The 18,991-nt window shown below is 33.9% G+C and overlaps 1 protein-coding gene across 2 annotated transcripts in view; it reads left to right on the top strand.

Annotated features, from left to right (window-relative positions):
- LOC127857002 (uncharacterized) overlaps window positions 1-18,775 on the top strand; it is a 76,462-nt gene extending 57,687 nt beyond the window's left edge. For both annotated transcript variants that reach the window (XM_052393255.1, XM_052393256.1), the window contains exons 14-19: window positions 1,939-2,106; window positions 3,168-3,407; window positions 3,699-3,833; window positions 4,995-5,073; window positions 5,633-5,684; window positions 11,152-18,775. In XM_052393255.1, the coding sequence (XP_052249215.1) occupies window positions 1,939-2,106; window positions 3,168-3,407; window positions 3,699-3,833; window positions 4,995-5,073; window positions 5,633-5,684; window positions 11,152-11,301 (824 nt within the window). In that variant the 3' untranslated portion in view covers window positions 11,302-18,775. The remainder of the gene's footprint in view (window positions 1-1,938; window positions 2,107-3,167; window positions 3,408-3,698; window positions 3,834-4,994; window positions 5,074-5,632; window positions 5,685-11,151) is intronic.
- The last annotated feature ends 216 nt before the right edge of the window (window positions 18,776-18,991 follow it).

Below are 18,991 nucleotides of genomic sequence, written 5' to 3'. Positions count from 1 at the left end.
ACTATTTTTTTTTTTTTTAAGCTTAAACTTTAATAACTTGGAATTATCCGAAAGGACAAGGATGATAAACTACGCAAGTAGTCACAGAGTCCATTCAGATAAATGTATAAATGCGCATGCCCATCCGACCCCCGGCAAACAGAATTTTCCACCACAATAAATTTCAATTTTCTTAATTTAATAAGTATTAAAACCTGGTTTAAGCATTTATTGATTCTTATAAGTTTTAATACTATCTTTTCTTGTAATTTATAGCTTATATATGTTCTGAACCTTAACATCAGTATGCTACATATGTGTTTCTTACGCATAAATTTGGTATTTAGATAAAAAATAATTAATAACATTGAAACATTTTCATCAAATACTGAAGCTTTGCAATGAGGAACACAACAATAAAACACCATAATTACAGAGGAATGTATACAAGTCAATGATAAACTGATATGTACTGCTGGCTGAGAAAATCTCTTGTTTACCTGTTTCAACTCACTGGCGTTAGCTTGTTGATACAGTGTATAAGGATGGGCTACTGAGAATGTTTTTAAATGTGGACAACATATTTAAGAATTACAGTCTCAATTTTGGCTAAATGCATGTGTGCAAAGTGACGTTTCTGATAAGCATGTGCAGTCAGCACAGGCTAATAAGAAAGAATACCATAGACTTGATTGTCATTGTAAAGCGACATCCTTTTAATAAAAAATTCCATGAAAGCAGATAGTGTTATCCATGATAAGTATATGTGGACTGCACAGTCTAATCTGTGATAAAACTACTCAATGTATTAAGCCCGTTTCTTTCCAGATGTAGGCTCATATAATTGAAAAGTGTATTTATTTTAACAGGTTCCAGATAATTTGTCCTGATTTTGACAAAGCAGCTCTTTTATCTGTTTTTATGCCCCCCTTCGAAGAAGAGGGGGTATATTGTTTTGCAAATGTCGGTCCGTATTTCCATCCGTTTGTCCGTATGTTCGTCCACCAGATGGTTTCCGGATGATAACTCAAAAACGCTTAGGCCTAGGATCATGAAACTGCATAGGTACATTGATCATGACTTGCAGATGACCCTTATTGATTTTGAGGTCCCTAGGCAAAAAGTCAAGGTCAGGGTGACCCAAAATAGTAAAAAGGTTTCGGGATGATAACTCAAGAACGCTAATGTCTAGGATCATGAAACTTCATAGGTACATTGATCATGACTCGCAGATGACTCCTATTGATTTTCAGGTCACTAGATCAAAGGTCAAGGTCACGGTTACCCGAAATAGTAAAATGGTTTCCGGGTGATAACTCAAGAACGCTTTTGCCTAGGATCATGAAACTTCATAGGTACATTGATCATGATGTAGATGACCCCTATTGATTTTCAGGTCACTAGGTCCAAGGTCAAGGTCATTTGAAAAAAAAGTGATGAGCTATTGTCATCACCTTGGCGTCGGCGTCTAGTTATGTTTTGTGTTTATGTCCACTTTTCTTATAAAGTATCAAAGCTATTGCATTCAAACTTGGTACACTTACTTACTATCATGAAGGGACTGGGCAGGCAAAGTAAGATAACTCTGGCGTGCATTTTGACAGAATTATGTGCCCTTTTTATACTTAGAAAATTGAAAATTTGGTTAAGAAAAAGTATACTTTTGCAATTGGGAATATAGCCAAATTTCGGGTATAAAATCCTGCCTAGGATCATGAAACTTCATAGGTACATTGATTATGACTGGCAGATGACCCCTATTGATTTTCAGGTCACTAGGTCAAAGGTCAAGGTCACAGTGACAAAAACTTATTCACACAATGGCTGCTACTACAACTGACAGCCCATATGGGGGGCATGCATGTTTTACAAACAGCCCTTGTTGTTTATAATTTCTTTAACTTTAGCAGTGAATTGTTTTTTTGTTGGAAACCAATTTGGGTTTGCTGCTTCTTTCAGACAAGATTCAGATAGACAAGGGCCCCAATGCCACATATGACGTTGAGCCCAATATGGAGATTGTCATCGACATTGTTGCCCGCACAGACCCAGACTGGCAGAACCAGATGAGCTACCAATGGTTCTGGTACATGCCTGTAACCACGCCGACTGGTGACAAGATTATAGGTCAGTCTGGTCAATATCACGTTCATTTTGACCCCTTTACAATTGCTACAAAAGGCATTTTAACTGATCTTTTAGGGTAGAAGGTACTTAATATAATTTGAAAAGTATACAGAAATCGGACTATTGGAAAGTGTTATGCAAGTATCTACTCAATTTGATAATTTTGGTGTCTATGCTTAGGTTTCGGGGGCAAAGAGCTCATTAACCCTCTCCCACTCAGAAGGACAGTGAAAATGGCAATGTGCAAACAGCGTAAAACTAGAACAGCCTGAGAGTAACTTGCAGTCTGTTGAGGTTTTTATGCTGTTTGCTTCTTGTCAGTCTCTAAGGGTTGGAAACAAAATCTTTAAAACTTGAATCCAGTAAATTTCATTTTCAAAGGGACTACACAGTTGTCAAAGTACGTATCACAGTGGTAAACGATCATCACACACAGTATCGCAGAGGTCTGTGTTATTTGTGTGATCTCCTCCATGCGCCAGAGCTTGTCTAGAATGTTATTTCTGTCATCATGCAATTTTGAATAACTTGCCCCTGTAGAGAGGGCCTATCACATACAAACCCATGTCTATTGCTCAAAGGTCAAGGTCATGCTTAGAGATCAAAGGTTAAATAAAAGATGATAATAAAAAACATGTTTGGACTTCATCATTTATTGGGAAATGAGAATTTAATTTCCCACACATTTTCACTGTTATGGCATGTTGTGTTGCTAGCGCTTTAGGCTTCTGAATTTCATTGTAAATTTAATGATATATCACACTTGAGGAAATCGTTTCAGTATTCAAAATTGTGTTATTTGTAGCTAAACCAATATTGCTACTCTTTAGAAAAGCATGTGGCTCTGAATTCCCATGTATGTAAATTACCAATATATATACCCTTCAGAGAAGCAGCACTTCCAGTATTTCTAACTGTCACTGGTCTCCAAGGAGAATTGTTTGTTGTTGTTTATGTATAGTGGCTCAAAGATGATTAATTGATGTATGCATCTGTGTTAATTCTTTTTGATAAACTGTAATGTTCATTGATTGTTACTCACTGCTATTACTACCTTACAGAGAAGCAGCAACTCCCACCCACCTCCAGCTATAGCCAGTACTTCAAGCTGTCAATGTCGGGCAAGGAGCTGACCTTCACCATACCCGACGTGAAAACACCGGTAATGGAGGGCAATACAGCCGAGTATGATATCTACCAGGACCTGACGGATGACAGACTGTTCTCCATCAATATCAGCCACCAGTTTGACCATAGAGTGGTGAACTTCACAGTGAAAGGAAAGGAGCTGGAAAAACCAAGTAGGACTTGATTTTGTTAGAATATTGCAAGGTTATGTTTCCTCCGTATTTTATCTGAGTTCCAGCTTTTCATGTCACGTTTTCCTCACAAAGAGTACACAAAAACCTTTTCTGAATAATTTCATTCTTGTTATTTTATGTTGAGCAAAACAAGACAGCTTTTTATCTAGGGATGACAACACTAATAATAGTTCAAAACATTTCAGACTATTCTGAAGAAGTTGTTATCATTGAAAATAAAACAGATACACAACATTTTGTTTGACTTATTTCCCTGTAATTCCATTTCAGAGCCTGTGCCAGTGATCAAGCCTGCAGGATTCAATCTGTGGTTTATTGCTCTGATTGTGGGTATCCTGGTAGTGTTTATCGTTGTGGCCCTTATCATCTGCTATATGTACCGGAACAGAGGTGGTACCTACCCATGTAAGTATACCAGGGGTTAACCCTTTACCTCATAAAATCAAACTTTTACCCATTTGTAGTTCCTAAGAAAATCAATTCAAGTTTAAGACCTCCTTACTAGATACAAGTTTTAAAGGCTTAATTTCCAACACCAAGATATTGATGAGCAGAAAACAGCATAAAACCTCAACAGCCTGCAGGTTGTATGCTGGTTGTATATAGCCATTTTCACTTTGCTTCTGAGGTGAAAAGGTAATTTTAGGCGGAAACCCTCCTGTTGTTCCAAGTTATAATTTTGGAGGTTTAGTAACTTCCCAAAGAATACATTCCTTAGTGCAAGTCAATTATCGTTGAGACATTTCTTTGGTAGTTTTCTATTGCAATTTATCAGTGTTGTTTGATCAAAGTTCGCCAAGTTAGACTGATTTATGTTTGTTTTTTCCTTTTAGTAGTCAATAAAACTATCAAGCCTTGAAATATTGGTAGGTGATCGCCAGAAAAACAGTTGTTAATTGTTTCAAAACATTGCTTAAAGATATTCATTGAAACATGGCTCAGTTTATTTCTGTTTTTTTTATGTTTGCTAAATTATATGTATTCATGCATGTGTTTGTTAACATATTTACAAATATTGACTTAAATATTTTGCAACCTTTCTTAGTTGGGGGATATTAGATAAAAAAATGAACATTGCCCATGGGCCAGTGGAAGTCCAATCCTTCAGTTAATCCCTGTATAGGGCCGGACTTTAGATCTAGGATCACAACGGCTACAGGGCGCTGCTTTAAAGTGTCAGAATGGAAGGAAACCAGTTTTGTGACATTTTGTTATAATTTGCTAATCAAAGGCCTGTCTGAGTCTTAACAATAGCAGTAGTAATCAAGGTTTTAAAGCATGGTCTTTTCATTTCAATGTAACATTTGTACAAATATATTAAATTGTAAAAGATGTTCACACTTTTTGCATTGACCATTCCAGAGGAGCATCAGGGTTGTACCAAAAAGGTCAAAGACACAGCACTCTGCTATTTCTCTGGATATCATTCTCTAAGTTTTGAAACATTAACTGTAAGAGGCAGTATTCGAAGAAAAATAAGTATAGGAAAAAAGCAGCATACTAAATTTGTCCTCAAAATGGATTGCTATTAGCATTCACAAAAGCTGTTAATTGCTCTTATTTCAGTGGACAAGAAGGAGAAGAAGGCAGGCAACAACCCTGAACAGGAACTGAAAGAGAATGATTTTCAGGATGTGGGGAGAGTGTAAGTACAGTGGGGTGTTTGGGAGTAACTATCCTGACTGAACTGGGTGGAAGTGGAGTGTAGCCTTTATGTATGACTTGAGTGATAGAAGTGTGTAATTGTTATGTCTGAGTTTAGTGTCAACCTTGACAGACCTGAGTGAACTAAGAGTGTTAACAATTTGTCTTGCTTGAGTGAGAGTAGAATGAAAGTTATTTCTGACATGAATGAAAATACAGTGTAACCATTTTGTCTGGACTGCAAGGGTAGAGTGTAACCTTTTATGTGCTCAGGCAAGAGTAGAGTGCGACCATTATGTCTTGCCTGAGTATGAGTAGAGAGTGACCTTTATGTCTGCTCTAAGTGAGAGTAGAGTGTGACCTTTATGTCTGTCCTTAGCAAGAGTATAGTGTTACCGTTATGTCTTACCTCAGAATGCGAAGTGTGTTACCTTTATGTCTTACATGAGAAAGAGTAGAATTTAACCTTGATATCTGGTGTGAGGAAGAGTAGAGTGTATCCTAAATGTCTGAAATTCTCTCTTGAAAAAAAAAACTTGATTTTTCTCCTGCCATTCCAGTGATGACTTCTTTGATGATACCAGAGATGCGGAGACCGGTATAAATGCAGAGGTAAGATGGGATAAGATATGCGATGTAATTGCATGATATATAAAGGAGATCAAACAATGTGAATTTACATGGGGATAATATTAGTTGAAATAATTATAACATACTATGGGATATGAAATAAGATTGGATTTAATGAAGTACATTTATTAGTATTACGTTAGATGTGAAATGAGGTAAGATTAAATAACGAAAGATATCTACTAAAGATATATAGGATCTGGCACGAGGTGTTATCATACCATGTTTTATTAAACGAGTTCAGGAATTTCCTGGACGAGTTTAATAAAATATGGTATGAAATGACGAGTGTCAGATCTTTTTTATCACATGCTTTTTAATGAGCAAATTAAATAAATATTTATGCAAACATAATGATTAATCCCGAATGTTGTTTATATTTCATGACGTCATTTGATATCAACGTCATTTCAGCAAAAATAACAAAATGCAATTTGTCAATCGAACAAAAATAAGCCAATGAAAACGCTTAAAAAGTATATTACACATGTGTAAGATAAAAAATATTCTTGATTGTTATATTACATGGGAAACAGGTTATGGCATGTGATAGAACAGAATTGTTGAAATAAAAAAAAATCTTGTGTTTTATAGGAAAGACTCGACAGAGGTAATTGTCTTCATCAAACAATGAACATTTTCAAATATGTTAGTTCCTCTTCTCAGTTATGGATGAAAATCAATATTCTGCTGAAACTTACAAATGTTGTTGATATCAGGTTGGCTAAAATGTCTTGAGATATCATGAGATGAAATATTGTATAGGATGGGATGAAATATAAAAGAAATACAAAACAACATATAGGAATGACTTAATGAAAATTGTATAGACAACCACAACAGGTAGACAGAAACTTCAAGAAACTTACAACACAAAATTGATACACACTGTAAACTGTCAAAGAATCCTATAATTAAACATTTCTAGAGATAAGGTTTTGTTTTTTAAAAAAAATGTTGCATGCAATCGCTGATATAGAATATGATGAATTATTCATTCTTTATTTTTATTTTTTTTTACGTTCTAAGTCTACACCGAAGGTAAGTTATCAAGATTTTTCTCATGGGTATCCTGCACTTGATTTCTTGTTAATGGAAGTATCAAATATTGCCTTATTTTAAAAAAAATGGTTTAATGCATGTTCCTATAGTGTTGTTCCAGATTAGCCTGTGCAGTTTGGATTTCACTTTTATGTCATTTTTTGTTTTAAGTGAAGTCTCTTCTTTACTTAAATCCAGTCTAGGTGGAAATTGTTGTCCCAGATTATATTTCACAGGCAAATCTGGGGCGACACTCTAGGCACATGCATTAAGCCCAGTTTTTTCAGAACAAGGCTCAAATATTGCCTAAGTTCTCATGAAACGCACTTTTATTGATGACAATAAATGAATGAAGTTGGTTTTATAAAGTCATATTCATTTTTTTGGGTATATTTTACTATGTGTAAAGTTGCTAACAAAAATGCACTGCAAAGCTCTGTGCACCCCTAATGCTGCTTGATTTTGATTGCAGCATATGATAGAAGGCTTTTCACATTAATATTCCTTTAACTGTTCACTGCCATTTAGTGTTTAACCCTTTCCCACTCAGAAGCAAAGTGAAAATGGCTATGTGCAAACAGAATAAAACCAGAACAGCCTGCAACTAAGTTGCAGTTTGTTCAGGCTTTATGCTGTTTGCTGCTCATCAGTATCTAAGGATATGAAATGAAGCCCTATTCACTTGAATCAAGTAAGAAAAGTCTTAATTAAATGTATCTTTCCTAGGGACTACAAATGCATTAAAATACGTATTTAAGTGTGAAAGGGTTAAAGAATAATCATATACAGAATCTGCAAATATTGGAACAATTAAGGGTTACTTAATTATTTTTCCAAATTGTTATTTTGATCCTTAGTACTAAAAGATTGATAGTTTTTCATGCTATGAAATATTTGTTAGCAACTTTACTGATAGGAATTTTTGTACGAATTTGCATGAGACATTTGTATAAAATTGGAATGGGTTATTAAAAAAACTTAACACAGTTTTTATGGTGATCTGGATTGAAGATTTATTTCGAATGGACTTTTTTTCCATTTGGATACCTTAAACCTAACTTGCACAATACATACCAATGAATTAGTCGCTCCGAGTTTTGTCACTTCTACTCTGAGTGCTTCATAGTTTATTATGTATATTATTATATATTTTTAGATAGAATATCATTTAAATACATAAGTAAGAGTGGATAACACCTCTTATATCAAATCCCTGCTAACATGACTAAAAGCCTATGTTTTTCCTCACTTTTTCTAACTGTCCATTTCACGGTGCCTATACCACGTGACTTTTTCGGATCTGTGTTGGGAGAATAAAGCACAACCCAGTTAACATTTTTCAGAATCTCTATAAAAATATTTCACCATTTTTAATGGGATAAAGTGGAGAGCTCACTAATTCAGAAGAGTTTTCTATAGGTATCATGATCTTTTTAAACAAATAAGTATTTTTTCAGTAAAGTGCAACAGCGCGTTTGAAAGGTTTGAAAAATGTTGGATCTGTGTGGGGACTTCATATTACAATCGCGCGGTTTCACTTTACTGGAAAAATGCTTATTTGTTTAAAAAACTTATACCTATAGAAAACTCTCACGAATAAGCAGGCTCTCCACTCTATCCCATTAAAAATGGTGAAATATTTAAAAAAACATCCTGGGTCGCGCTTTATTCTCCCAACACAGATCTTAAAAAGTCACGTGGTATAGGCACCGTGCTTTTGTTTCTTTGCCATGTGGAGCTCACTTGTGAATTGGGTATTTAAGTGGATTGAAATATTTTCATAAATCCATGTCCGATCCAGAACTTTGTCTATCATCAACACTGTTCATCATGTTACAAAAGTGTCTTTTTTACTGTTCAACAATAAGCTTAATTTCAAAGTGAACTCAATGTATGCTTAGAATTCTATGCTTAGAATAGTGCTTACTTTTTGCTGTCTTTATTGTAAATTTAAAAACAATTATTATGCCCCCCTTCGAAGAAGAGGGGGTATATTGCTTTGCTCATGTAGGTCGGTCGGTAGGTCGGTCGGTCCGTCCACCAGGTGGTTTTCGGATGATAACTCAAGAACGCTTGGGGCTAGGATCATGAAACTTCATAGGTACATTGATCATGACTAGCAGATGATCCCTATTGATTTTGAGGTCACTAGGTCAAAGGTCAAGGTCACGGTGACCTGAAATAGTAAAATGGTTTCCGGATGATAACTCAAGAACGCATATGCTTAGGATCATGAAACTTCATGGGTAGATTGATCATGACTCGCAGATGACCCCTATTGATTTTGAGGTCACTAGGTCAAAGGTCAAGGTCACGGTGACCTGAAATAGTAAAATGGTTTTTGAATGATAACTCAAGAACGCATACGCCTAGTATCATGAAACTTCATGGGTAGATTGATCATGACTTGCAGATGACCCCTATTGATTTTGAGGTCACTAGGTCAAAGGTCAAGGTCACGGTGACCCGAAATAGTAAAATGGTTTCCGGATGATAACTCAAGAACGCATACGCCTAGGATCATGAAACTTCATGGGTAGATTGATCATGACTCGCAGATGATCCCTATTGATTTTGAGGTCACTAGGTCAAAGGTCAAGGTCACGGTGACCCGAAATAGTAAAATGGTTTTCGGATGATAACTCAAGAACGCATACGCCTAGGATCATGAAACTTCATTGGTAGATTGATCATGACTTGCAGATGACCCCTATTGATTTTGAGGTCACAAGGTCAAAGGTCAAGGTCACGGTGACCCGAAATAGTAAAATGATTTTCGGATGATAACTCAAGAACGCTTTTGTCTAGGATCATGACACTTCATAGGTACATTGATCGTGACCCGCAGATGACCCCTATTGATTTTCAGGTCACTAGGTCAGAGGTCAAGGTCACAGTGACAAAAATCGTATTCACACAATGGCTGCCACTACAACGGACAGCCCATATGGGGGGCATGCATGTTTTACAAACAGCCCTTGTTTGTGTAAGTTTTATTGGAAAATCCATGTGTAGCATTCTAAAGCAAGTGTTCTATATTTGCTCTGTTCTGCATTCAATATAATTAATATCAGAGATCAAATACACTTAAATTAGTAACTTCTTTTTGCATTGTTTTATTGTTAGTTTAAAAACAATTACTCATATTTTTTTAAATAGGAACATTCAAGTGTCTCATGCTTGACAATTGTTCTATATTTGCACCAACATAAATATAATTGTTATAAGAACCTGAGTTTAAAGTAGAGACTACTGTTTTAGTTAAACAATTATATTGTTTTGTGTCTATAGGAAAATGCAAGCGTATCATGTGAGAATATAGGCTCTATTTGAACCATGATGTAATAAATATGCATGATACCCTGGGAGATTCATGACAACAATTACCTTCAGTGTCAGACAAGAATACATTGTATATGAACATGTTGTGTCTGCTAAGATTTCGTATTTCAGACACAGCCATTTCACACCAAATGTTGTTATTAAAACCTGTTTGTGTTGCCTTCATGATTTGTGTATGACATCTCATCTTACACTTTAAAGGAGCGAGTGTATATTGCTTTGCCCGTCAGTCTGTCAGTTGGGCCATTTAGTTTTCAGTTACTATCTTTCAAACACTTAAGCTTTCTATCATCCAAATTTGTTAGACTGGTTTCTTGGAAGGAAAACAAAACCATCAATTTCGAGGGTAAAGGTCATGGTCACTGGGACAGATGTTAAGTTCCCAATTAAAGATAGCAATTATTAATTTTCCATCTGTTGTGTGTTTGTATGACGCTGTTTTTGGTAACAGTGTCTGGCATTTTGTAATGCTAATCACAGATCATTTATGATCTCCTTTTCTAATTGAGCGCTACAGGCGTATAAGACGCCTTTTTTTGTCTGATCTACTAAAATTCTACTAAATAACTCCCAGAGAGGTTGATCATTTTACAGAGATTGATCTTGTCATCAGTGATAAATTAATTAATCGGATTGGCATGGAGGAGGACATGGGAAACCTCTATGCATGTGGGTAAAGTGTCGTCCCAGATATGCCTGTGCATTCAGCACAGGTTTATCAGAGACGTCACTTTCTGCACTATGTACATTTTTGCTATGAAGAGACTTTCTTTAATAAAAATATCATAACAGTGGAAAGCGTTGTCCCTGCATTGCCTGTGCAGACTGGGCAGGCTAATCTGTGACAACACTTTCCGCACATACTGTTAGCCCAGTCTTTCCAGAATCAGGCGCATGTAGTCTGTGTAATGTTTTGTCTAGTTCGAAGCAAAAAAACATATATCGGGAGAAATAGCACTGAAATAAAGGGTTATTAAAAAGTGTGCACTTAATGTATCTATGCAATTAATAAATCAATCAAGAAATCATGTTTTTTTCACCTATTAATACATAATCTTTGCTACAGGAGCGACCATTGAGTAGTGGCATGGAGGATGACAATGGATACCACTTTGCAGATGATGTGAACGGCAGTAAATTCCAGGAGGACGGCTCCTTCATTGGAGAATATGGAGAGAAGAAGGCTCATCACAGCTCCAAGGAGGCTATTGTGTAGGATCCACAGATCTAGTCTAGTGGTGTTACTAATAACAGTTTAATTACAAATTTTTTAAAAGGTTTCTTTCTGTCTTTGAAATGTCAGTGGGTATTCAGTGTTGAATGTATGATAAGAGAAATGATGCTTGACTACTTGACTACTATGAACATTTAATAGCCCATTTAGTGTTCCAAAAAAGATAAATGGTGGTTTGAATTTGCTTGGTTTGTTGGTAAATATTTTCTGCTTTGAAAATGAAGGTAGTCAAAGTTGTGAGCATGGTAAATTATAGTGAATTTAATGTGATTGATAAACAAATTCATGTATATCTGGTTGTGTTTTTTTTGTTCTTTGATGACAGATATGAGTTAATATGGTGTCATTGTTTTACAAAGGACTTCTGTAAAGAGTGTGCAGGTTTTAATTTCCCATTCAACAATACAGTTGTGTTATATATCTTGATATGGAATTGCTATATTAAAAAGCATTTTTAATAGTTATGTTTACATTTTGGTTGTGATTATTGTATCATAAGATGAAAACATTATTTTCAAAGGAGAGAGTATAATAAACCTCGCTAGAAAAAAAGAAAACAAAGTTAAACTAACAGCACCTACTTCAAAATACATCAATGATTAGAATAGAAGTTGTTTGCCTGTCTCATACAAGTTCACTCTTTTAGATTTCAAAATTGTAAATAACATAAATTAATGATTGCTTTGTATGTGCACCATTCTAGCAGATCTGAAAGTAATTTGTATTTCTTTTCCTAGTGTCTGTTTGACAGAAATCAGAGCTTCATATATACATTTGACTAATTTTATAATTATTTTATGTTATAGAGTAAAAGAGGTACTACTGATAATGCTGACAAATAAGCCATATATAACTTTGCGTCATTAAGACACACATTATTTGATAGTATAATAAATATTCTGTCATATATCCATCAAAGATGTGATACTGTGTATTTTATTAATATAAGTATAATGGTGCATAGAACATGACCTATCACTGTGATTCCAAAGTTTAATGTAATAATTCATGTCCTTAGCTGTGTGCTGCCTTATTATTGATAATGTTTGGTTATGTGCCAGTCTCATGAATCAAATATAATTTACACTGACAATCTCACACAATATCGGGATAACATTGTTTAATTCACAATTTTTAGTGCAAAGCATATTTTTGTAAAAAATAAGTTTGACATATTCAATTTTATTATGCTGTGGAATATTTGTATAACGTACAAATGTATTGACATTATCCAAGTGTTATACAATCAGATCAGGTGTTTTGACATTTAATTTGCGTATGTCAGGCATTTTTTTCCTATTCATGTTGCTGTGTGCATGGACTGTATGTAAATTTTATACAAGTAATTTGCATTTTACGCTTCAGTCTTTCTTTCTCAATTATAAGTGTTGTTTTGGTCTTCCAATATTGTTTTGATTATAAAAATATGTAAGCTTTGTTGTTTTAGTTTAATCATTATCTGAGTATAGAACATCTTTGTATAATCATCAAAGAAAAAGAAAGAGAATCATGTGTAGATCTAATAATGAAAAGCATTTGTTGTGTGACTTTGAAGAACTTACTTTTGTTTTATGTAATCAAAGTCTATGAATTAATTATTCTGTAGTGCAGATATAGTATGTAAGAGTATATTTTATTTCTCCTCTCTTGTACTAGAGCTATTTATTATTGTACTACAATATTTTTATGTGATTATATCATATAGTCAGCATTAGCTTCATAAATGTGTTGTGTGAGTGTAACAACTTTTCATCTTAAATCCTGAAAGCTTGAAATCACATCAAATTAATGCATGAAAATGTGTATAGAAAAAGAATGAGGTCTAAATCTGTTGCTTTAACAGCGAGTTAAGCTTATCATATCAAAAGTGAGTAAAAAATATAACAGAAACCATTCTTCTAAAACATTTCAACATGAAATGTTTCTTCTTATTTAATTAAAATTGAGACAAAGTTTAAAGTTTTTGCATCCATTGAATGACTGTTGTTTAAGTTTGAGCAACAGATCCCTGTATATCTGAATTCTTTGTATCCATGCATTTTTAGCTCACCTGAATGCTCAGGTGAGCTTTTGTGACCGGTCTTTGTCCGTCTTCCGTCCCTCGTCCACATTTGGTTTGTAAACACTCTAGAGGCCACATTTCATGTCGGATCTTCATGAAACTTGGTCAGAAGATTTATCCCAATGATATCTCGATCAAGTTTGAAACTGGGTCATGCTGGGTCAAAAACTAGGTCACTAGGTAAAAAAAAAGAAAAACCTTTTAACACTGTAGAAGTTACATTTCATGCTCAATCTTCATGTAACTTTGTCAAAATGTTTGCCTTAATGATATGTTGGTCGAGTTCAAAAGGGTCCGGTCCGTTGAAAAACATGGCCGCCAGTGGGCGGGGCAGTTTTCCTTATTTGGCTATAGAGAAACCTTGTCAACACTCTAGAAGTCACAATTTTTGCCCAATCATCATGAAAGTTGGTCAAAACATTGGTTTTATTATTATCACGGACGAGATCAAAAATGGTCCAGATCGGCCCAATTTTCATGAAAGTTGGTCAGAACATTTGTTTCCTTGATATGAGAGTTGAGTTCGAAAATGGTTCTGGTCAGTAAAAAACATGGTTGCCCGGGGGGGTGGGGGGGGGGGGGGCAGTTTTCCTTATTTGGCTATAGAGAAACCTTGTAAACACTCTAGAAGTCACAATTTTTGCCAAATCATCATGGAAGTTGGTCAAAACATTGGTTTTATTGATATCTCGGACGAGTTCGAAAATGGTCCAGATCGGTGAAAAAACATGGCTGCCAGTGGGCGGGGCATTTTCCTAATTCGCGATTAGTGAATAGACTTATTTTCTAGTGAAAGGTGTGTGATTTAAGGAGTGAATAGTGTGAACGTGTAATATAGAGTGTTTATATTCGGTGGAGGATTATTCACTGTCTACAAACGATTGTTTGGTTCCTCTACAAAGGGGGTTCAAGAAGAACACAAAACAGAACATGGCCGCCAGTGGGCGGGGCATTTTTTTCTATATGTATATAGTGAAAACATGTGAACACTATAAGTCACATTTTTGGCCCAATTTTCATGAAATTTGGTCAGAACATTTGTTTCCTTGATCTGAGAGTTAAAAAAACATGGCTGCCGGGGGGGGGGGGGGCAGTTTTCCTTATTTGGCTTTAAAGAAACCTTGTAAACACTCTAGAAGTCACAAGTTTTGCCCAATCATCATGAAAGTTGGTCAAAACATTGGTTTTATTGATATTGAGTTCGAAAATGGTCCAGATCGGTGAAAAAACATGGCCGCCAGTGGGCGTTGCATTTTTCTCTATATGTATATAGTGAAACATGTGAACACTCTAGAAGTCACATTTTTGGCCCAATTTTCATGAAATTTGGTCAGATCATTAAATTTTGTTTCCTTGATATGAGAGTTGAGTTCGAAAATGGTTCCGGTCAGTTGAATAACATGGCTGCCGGGGGGAGGGGGGCAGTTTTCTTATATTTTTATAGTAAAAAAAGCTTGTGAACACTCTAGAAATCACATTTTTGCCCAATCATCATGAAACTTGGTACAAATATATATATATATCACAAAATTGATGCCATAATTATTGCCCTTAGATTGTCCAAATTTTCATTATACTATACAAAATCCTTATAAACACTAGAGGTCACAATTTTGTTTCAGGTTTTATGAATCTTGGTCATAATATTTATTTTTGTAAGCAAAGTTTGATGTTTGGCAAGGGGGGTCACCTCAAAATATAGGGCACCAGGTCAAATCTTACAAAAACAAAAACACTCCATATGCCAGAGTTTTGGTTCAATAATGATGAAACTTGACCAGGATGTTTGTCTGGACAATATCTAGGTCAAGTTTGATGTTTGGTAAAGATTGAATGAACCGACTCCTCTCAGGTGAGCGAACTAGGGCCATCTTGGCCCTCTTGTTTAAAATTACAAGTGTGCTTGAAGTATTTTGTATGATTCACATGCAAAATGTCGTTGAAAGAATTTGTGATGAAATCCTGTCGAAGTGCCCTTGTTATTTGGTCAGTAGTTTTCCATAAACACCTTGAAATAATATTTCATTATCCATTTACTATTTACATTCACATGTGTAAGTTATCATTTGGCACACATGTATGCTATTTTTTTACTCTTGATAGTTCAACAAGTATCGTGTAATTATTCATAATTCAACTTTCACTGTATTTCTAGAAAATCTACCTAAGGAGGGAGATGATGCTTAACCAACATCAACACAAATAATTTGTTTTAACGAAATGTTTCTTTGTAACATTTTGAGTTTGTAAAAGATAAGAGCAAAGAAATTGCATTTATTGCTTTTGGACAGACAGTATATAGTTTCCATTCAATTACATAGTAGATTGAATAATATTTATTCTTTGAATATTTGTTTTAATTTTCTATGCAATGAAAATGAAATTTTCAGTACATCATTGCCATGCATTCCAGAAATACTAGTAGTTTTATGTAGCCTTGTTTCAAAGAGACAATAGCCAAATTAAAATCTGAAAATGCTCAAATCGGACATAATATACTAAATACAACATTATATATAATATGTATAAAATGTCGAATTGGGTTAAGTATTACATTTTACCATATGTTTACTATCTGTGTATTAAATACAGTAGTTGCACATTCAATCCAAGGTTTACTGGACCAATAGGAAACTTATGAAATCTAGATTTAACAATATCATCATTATTGTACACCAAGATGTAGGTGTTTTTTTATAAAAGGTTGTATTTTGTCCCACTCGATTATTTTAAAACTTTTGATTTATAATAGAAATCCATACAATCAATTGTCTTCTGTAAAGTAAACTCACCTGTTTGGAACAGTAATGACATAGACTTTTGGCAGAGTTTCATTAATGGTTCAAGTCTCTTTAAACCAAGTTCTGGAAAAATGGGGCTTCATGCATATGGGTCAAGGGTTGTCTCGGATTAGCCTGTGCATTTCCAACGGACTGCTAGCTAATCTAGGACGACACTTAACGCACATTTGTTAAGCAGAGTTTTTTTAAATAGATTAAAAGCTGTGTGGGTTTGCTTCAGCTGTGTTATATACCATGACAACATTCCTGCTTATTGCTTTCAGTTTGTGTGTGATTTTGTGAGTTGGAGAGTTAGATTTATCCCATAAATATTGAATTCATCTTGTACATTTGATGCAAGCCTTATGTTCAAACACTAAGTTGATTCAGAGTTTTATGTTTAGATCAACACCATTATTTTCAGGGTCAAGTATATACTCTGCTAATATGTTCACTAAAACTTTAATTTTCTTCTTGTTTTGGGAGAATTGCAGTATGTATACTCTACTGAATTTTTACCGACATTAACAATTTACAAATTACTGAGTTAATTGATTACTTTATTATGATTTCGATTTCTTTTCTACATTTTTTTTTTTGAATTTATGTGAAGAGTTTAATAAAAATTCTATAGAATTAATGTTATTTTATTTTAAAGAAAATTCATATAAAAAACAGCAACATTTTTAGCAGATTGATATGAATGAAGCTTTAACTGGTTATTTATTCTTTAGTTCAATGTGGTAGTGTTGCTGCAGCTGCTTGAAAATATGTAAAGCTTGTTTGTCCATAAAAATGATAACATAGCTTTTAGAACTGTCACTGCTTTGTGCGACATTTGAGCTGTTTAAGTTGTTGTTTTTCAAAATGTGTTTGCTTTTTCATATGTAAATGATTTTATTAAAATATCTAATGTAAATATAATGTAAATAAGTCATCAACCATATAACATTTGTGTGGTTCATAAATATACACATATTACACCACTAAATGTATTACTGGTATTTTATATTGATTTTACTCCATTTTAGATTTCCACATCATTTATTCAGCTTGTACACTCATTCGTCAGTTTAATTGAAATTAAGATAAACCTATCAAATAGGCCATAAATTTATCAACATTTATATTGATGAATAGTTTTGTGTATTTGAGACATGGACAAATACTTCCAAGAGATTGTTTTTTCCCTTTTAACAAATTAAAATGTTTATTTCATTACATTTTCGTTAAATATAATTATGATTACTAACTTGGTTTTTACTTCTAACTTGTTTCGTATCTTACAATATAAAAATTGAAACATATATTTTAGCAATTAATAATAGCATTTGTAATATGTAAATGACCGTTCTTGTATTCTGTATTGTTAAAGGTAAAAAGTAGCCATTAGTAAACTGTTGTTCTTTCTTACTTTTTGTCCTGTTTTTGCTTACACAAATCATATATATAAATGACATGCTTGAAAAAGGAACAAGACAATTTGATGTTGGTAGAGGTTTTGTTGACAATAAATTGGAGGGATTAATTTAAATGATAATGCAATTAAATTGCAAATTTTAAGTTGTGAGAATGTGTGCACAATATACAGATGTATTTTCAAATTATTTTAGTTACACTTAGTTTTATTGCTTATCATATTAATATAAACACATCCACATATTAATAAGTATGCCCATTTGATTCATTTGATCATTTCACATGCCGTGGTGAATGTAATGCCCTCAGTGTATGCTACGAGATTTTATTATACATAAAATTGTACACTTGCGAAAGGTGATTTCACCAGGCAATATGTGTTAATAACGTGTAATTATGTACTAATATAGAACCACCTAGTTCATTTGTACAGTTCATATCTGATCAGGTTGATGTTATACCCTCAGTGTACACTGATAATTTTATTTCCATAAAATTGTACACTTGCGATTGGTGATTTGACCTCGATCTTTTTTTAAAGATTTATTATTTACATTTTGTAATGCATATTTTACAAAGTATATTTGATAACATAATATGTAGATTTAAATACATGAAGTGAATCATTGATTTAGCTATGGTTGTGAGAAAAAAAATTGTTTGGGAATTTGATTGGTGACAATTGAAAGAAGAAAATTTCAATTATTTCTGTTTAAATGTTATGATCTGGTAGTGGTCATTTTCCTAGAAAAAATACTAGTTTGTTATTAAAGATTAGTTAAGAGGTAACTCCTTAACTCATTTCTGAGTATAAAGTCGCCAATACGTGTGTTCTAATCTGTCTAAAATATCTCCGTTTTAATATCCTCTTTATGAAGTAGATTATTTATTTTCTTTCTAATAAAACCATTTAAACCATTTGTAAGTAATGAATACTATTTTTTGTCGATCGTTTCTATTGACTTCCATCATAATACTACTTTATTAGATTTTAATGTCATGATACAATAAGTACGTGATATTGATGCAATGTCAACATTAAAATGTCTAAACTGTTGTAGAATATAAACATTCAGATTTGCATACAATTTGCTTTTATCTTTTTGTTTCTTTCTTTTATTTTTAACTTTCGAGATGTATATTTCAGGACTGGAAACACCAGTATGTTGCAGCTATTAAATGATTGCTTCTTCAATCGCGTTTTTTTATTTTTTGCTTTAATTTCAAGATATTCAAAAACGTCAACTTATTTTTGTTAGTACAGCTGATTAAGAAATAGAGAAGGTTGTGTTGACAGTAGTTGAATAGTTTTCAGTCGCTCAAAAACGATTTGAAATCAACACAACTCTCGTTTCCAAAATATTTTGCGTATGTGTTATTTCATTAAGAAATAAATTCAAACACACCAAAC

This window comes from Dreissena polymorpha, chromosome 14 (assembly GCF_020536995.1).
Source record: "Dreissena polymorpha isolate Duluth1 chromosome 14, UMN_Dpol_1.0, whole genome shotgun sequence".
NCBI lineage: Eukaryota > Metazoa > Mollusca > Bivalvia > Myida > Dreissenidae > Dreissena > Dreissena polymorpha.
Note: the sequence above shows the minus strand (reverse complement) of the source record. Positions and strands in the feature narration are given on the sequence as shown.